The sequence below is a fragment of the Protobothrops mucrosquamatus genome, unplaced genomic scaffold (assembly GCF_001527695.2).
Source record: "Protobothrops mucrosquamatus isolate PMUCROS unplaced genomic scaffold, P.Mucros_1.0 scaffold_152, whole genome shotgun sequence".
NCBI lineage: Eukaryota > Metazoa > Chordata > Lepidosauria > Squamata > Viperidae > Protobothrops > Protobothrops mucrosquamatus.
Window position 1 is genome coordinate 299,999 of NW_015386228.1, and position 5,034 is coordinate 305,032.

At 39.1% G+C, this 5,034-nt stretch overlaps 1 protein-coding gene across 2 annotated transcripts in view; it reads left to right on the forward strand.

Annotated features, from left to right (window-relative positions):
- The window catches only part of ABHD14A (abhydrolase domain containing 14A), a 14,705-nt gene extending 9,671 nt beyond the window's left edge, over positions 1 to 5,034 (forward strand). For both annotated transcript variants that reach the window (XM_015820070.1, XM_015820062.1), the window contains exons 4-5: positions 1,918 to 2,153; positions 3,897 to 5,034. In XM_015820070.1, coding sequence (XP_015675556.1) covers positions 1,918 to 2,153; positions 3,897 to 4,079 — 419 coding nt within the window. In that variant the 3' untranslated portion in view covers positions 4,080 to 5,034. The remainder of the gene's footprint in view (positions 1 to 1,917; positions 2,154 to 3,896) is intronic.

A 5,034-nucleotide genomic window follows, 5' to 3' on the forward strand; every position in this document is an offset into this window, starting at 1 on the left:
TTCTATTTAGTAAATCACTCCCATCTGCATGTTCCATTGGCAGTAATCCCCCTTTCTCTCTCCCTGGAGTGAATGCCAACAGTTGTAGAGGCCCTTTTAATGCCTCTGATCTATTTTCATAACAGAAAGGATGTAGTTTTATTATTTAATAAGGGGGGAAAGTTCTTGGAATCCGTTAACTGGAAGGGAGAGCCAGGTTTGTTTGAGTGCCATGCCCTGTAAAGATTGTGATCAGCAGCCCACTGAAGATTCCATTGCCTGTTTTGCCAGATTTGTTCCCCCTTTCAAATACTATTGTATATTATTGCCTTTGCTGGAGGAAAACGTTTGGTTTGCATTTGTTTAGCATCCCCCCCACCCCAAGTCTTTTTAGCTCCCACTCTAATAGTTTTGAAAAGTCCCTAAAAACCTGGGTCTTCTAGGTTTTGGGAGTAAGGGGGCTGTTGAGCCCTTGTTGAGTACATTTTGTACAGTGCTTGGAATTTGTGTCTGGCTATGTATAATGTTTTTTATTCTTTATAATGTAAGCCTCAGAGTCTCTTGGAGTTGGGTGGCCCCTAAGTCTAATACGTAGATTGTCATGTGTCTGATTAACGAAACACTTAAAAGGACTTTCAGGCATATTTTTCCTAAAAGCATTTATTAAGGTTACAGAGATGTCAGTACGGCATGGTGGAAATGCTTAGATCTGAGATTCTTTTCCGTTGCACATACATTCCAGGCATTTTTCCCCGCCCCTATTTTGGGGTCATGGTTCACATCTTCCAATTAACTTGGAAGATGTGATTTACTTCCAGTTTCTTTTTCCCCCGGGGCTTTCCTTATTCTCCTCCCCTTTCACTGTTGCCTGATTTAACTATAAAAATACCAGACAGTTCTGCATATTGTCAAAGCAAGAATATACAGTATTTGCAGCATTGACATAGATTTCTTAATTAATGAATGTACTGTATATGCTGCCTGTCTCACTGTCCAGAATCATCTGGATGGCTTACAATAGTGTAAAAGCATAAATATGAAAACATTAAAAGCTTTAAAATTAAAATTAACAGCAATTAAATAGAGGTTAAAACCAAAAGCAAGAGTAGGCTTTTGTCTCTCACTCAGTCAGCCACCTCCAACATTGCACACTCCCATCTGGGTCCCAAGCCAAGCAGCAGAGCCAGGTTTTAAGGCCATTTCAGAAGGCCAGAAGATTGGAGGAGGATCTCACTTCTGGAGGCAAGATGTTCCAAAGGGCAGAGTTATAGTTATCACTTTGGAGATGTAGCAGGACCAGTTTATAAAAGTTTGCATTATCATTGATTTATATTTTAGCAGGATTTCTAACAGCTGGTGCTGTAGAGTGAGGGAAGTTGCTTAACTAGTCAAAAGAAAGCCAGAAGTCATAGTTAGGTTTTAGAGATTGCTGGGATAACTGCATAGCCATGTAGTTTTTCTTTTTGAGAATACTTTGAGCTCTGCACAAACTCAGTGCTGTATTTTATAGCATATTTCAGTCTCACAAGAGTGAATTATATGGTTTAACCATGCTTTAAATAAATAATGCTACTTTGGAAGAACATAAATTTGCCCCAGCTTCTCTTAACTTGTATTTGACTAGAGGATCAGAAAGAAGAGCCGAATTTTCCCTTGAAAGTTGGAGGACAATGGTATATAGCTGGTTACGGTAGCTTTCCTGAACTTGGTATCTTCCGGATCTGTGGCCTGAGGAATTCTAGGAGCTGTGATTTCACCATATCTGAAGGGAGAGGGGAAGAAAAAAGATAGTTCCTCTATAAAGATCAGAATGACACGAGTTAGTACAATACATGTGTTGATTTCTAGTTAACATTGTTTCAGTGATTCTTGTGGTTTGCTTAACATTATTACCTGATTCTTCCTATTTTAGTCATTCCAATTTTTGTTTCTGAACAGGTTATGGGAGCTCCCCACGTTCAACCTCCGCTGGGACTGCAAAAGGCCGCATTTCCTTTCTGGAGCAAGTCTTCAAGGAGCTGGGCCTTCAGAAGCCCATTTTGATAAGCTCATCTATGAGTGGCCGATATTCCATTCCATTTCTCTTTTCTAGTGGAGAACGGTTGAAGGGCTTTGTGTCTATTGCACCAGTGGGTACAAAAGATTTTACAGCTCAACAATATCAACAGGTCGAGGTAAGAGATCTATGGATTGGAAAAACGATTTATATTTATTTGCCTGGAAGATGACATCTGTCTTCCCAAAGAGGAAAAAAAGAAGTATCTCGGTGAATCTAAGTGGATCCTCCATTTTAAAGACACATGATTTCAGAAAAATACATATATTCATTTCAAGTAAATACAATTAATTTCATTTAATATAAACTTTTATTCCATTAAATTACTGTGGTTATTTTCCATATATTTAACACTTTTTTCCTAACATCCCAAGGAAATAGTGACTCTTAGGTATTAACTTTTGGGGCTCTGTAAATTACATATATTTTGCAGCAACATGTGTCTCCCTGGGAATGCAGACACCACAGTCCCTGGTCTAGAGTTTATTAAGAATAGATGATCTTGGTTTAAATTTTCCTTGCCATTTTAGTAAGGAAGTGGAAAAGGGGGATGAATGGAACCTTTCAAGGACACATATCGGGTGTAGAATCTGATGTCTGGCAGATCAGGGCTTTTTATACAAACTCATAGGGGCTCATAATATAGATGTCTTATGTATGTTGAAATGCAGAAATAGGAAAGAGAGACAGAACTTGGAGAAAGTTGTGTGGACCATTGTGTCAGTACAGTATAGACCAATCTTTCTCAAATTTTATAGCTTGAAGAAATCTTTGAAGTAATTTCAGGCCTCAGGAAACTTTTGCATGATCTCTTATAAAACCCCACTTAAGAGAGGCTGCTCTAGACCCTTGCTGGGTTTTTACAGTTCTCCTTATGACAGATATAGCAAGTATTTGTTAATGGTCCACGTAGGATTGCAGTACTCCAAATGTCATTTCATCACCAATCGCTACCATTGATTTTTTTCTCTTCCTGCCATGGCACCTGCCCTTTGGAGCATCAGGCCTCCTGAGATTAGATTGTCCCTGTTGGCCTTTCATAAGGTCTTGAAAACTTGCCTTTGTGCCTGAGAACAAGCATGGGTTAGACTTTGTCTCCTGGTTGTATGGATGATACGTTGGACTGTGCCTGACTGCTGTGTGTTTTTATTTTTGTTTTCTATTTCTTATTTTTGTTTATTGTAAGCTGCCTAGAGCGTAAAAGTAAAGATGGTGACTATATGCATGAAATACACATTTCCACCATAATACCCTTTGAAGCTCCTGATGTTCTGTCCCTCACTGAGTAGCAAGAGTAACTAGTAGAAGGACCATAATAATTGAAGATTCCACCCTCTAGAATTGATTCCTAGAATACTTGGCCCTCTTTATGTGCTGTATTAATGTCAGCCTTGTGAGCACTGCAGACAAGAAGCACACCCAGAAATACTAGCTCTTCTATTGTAAAGTTACATTAGCAGAATATTGAAAGTCTGAAAGTACAGTACGTCTCTCCTCCCTTCTTTTGCCAGTCCAAGAAACTAGGGAAGGTGCCTTCTGAGATGTTAGCCACACCCTCATTCCTTCCGTGGACTTAGCTACTACTTGTCTAATCACTGGATAGTCTGCAGTTCTTCCTCCTCTCTCCTAAGATCATTCCCATACAGTAGTCCCATCATATCCAGATTCCAATCACTGCCTCAGGTGTTTCCTCTGGAAAGGGTGTGAAGATATGTTATGCTGATGTATTTCACAGGGCCTTTTTGCAAGTTGTATGGAAAAGAATGGCAATTGTTTAGCAATGATTGGGAAGTAATGTTAGTATTCATTTGCATAATCCTTGTGGACCATTGCTCATTTATTTATGTTTTAATGTTTCTAGACACCAACATTGGTAATTTATGGACAGCGTGATACTGACCTGGGTGTACAGTCTCTGCAAAGTCTTCAGCAGATTCCCAGATCCAGAGTTGTCATGTTGTTGGGTGCCGGCCATGCCTGCTATCTCGATAAGCCTCAGGAGTTCCACAAAGCGCTGCTGAGCTTCCTCAATGAATTGAAATGACTGTGGTGTTCCTTCTTAGTTGCTCTGCTGAATCCCATTTTCCTTTTCCCAGGGAAAAAGTGAAGACTGAATGTCTGTTATGTAATCTGGATGATGTGCATATAAATCTGGTTCTTCATACTTCAAGGGCTACAGAGCTGTTTGACTGTCGATGGAAGAATTTATCTCTACTTGTTTGTGGGGTTACTTCTTTTACAAGCGCTCAAGGTTATAATTGCCAGAATCCTACAAACTGGCAGAAGTATTGGATCGAGGACATACAGAGCAGGGTAGCATTTTCATATGTTTGTGAAGAGACTGAAGAACTTGATCTGCACATCACTATTCAATTTTCATTCCTTTTAAGAGCTGATCTCTCCAGAGAAAGGTACAACGTCAACTCCAGTATCTTATTTCAGGAACCTGGGCCACAGATATTATCTCAAGATTAATATTTTTTTTCCATTAACCACCCCCTACTACTTTTAGTGTGCATATTTCTGTTTTGAGGGTGTTTTCTCGTACTTTTTATCTTAATTCTACTGTCGTGATTTGGAAGGTCTGCTTTACTTTTTTCAGCAGCAGAAGGAAACCAAATTGACATGCTTGTCCTTGCTGGGAGCAGGTAATATTTGAAATTGCCCAAAAGAAATTTGGGAAATTTGAAGAAAAACTTTGGAAAAGAAATGACACAATTTTAAGTGTATATTTTCTTGTAACTTTAATGACCACTGTAATGCATTGGTTGCCCAACTATAACATGTTGACTCTCTATGAATGAAGTATTTAGTTAGAATGTGTCATCCAGACTCTCACCTGAGGCAGGAGAATATGGAAGACATAAGGACAATGAGTCAACTTTTCAAAGAAGCATAGTCCACATGTTAGGAGAGGGATGATTTGTCCTACTCATTAGGTCATACGTTATCTAGGATTTTGAGTATTGCAAACGTTTAATAAATTGTTTATACTGGTA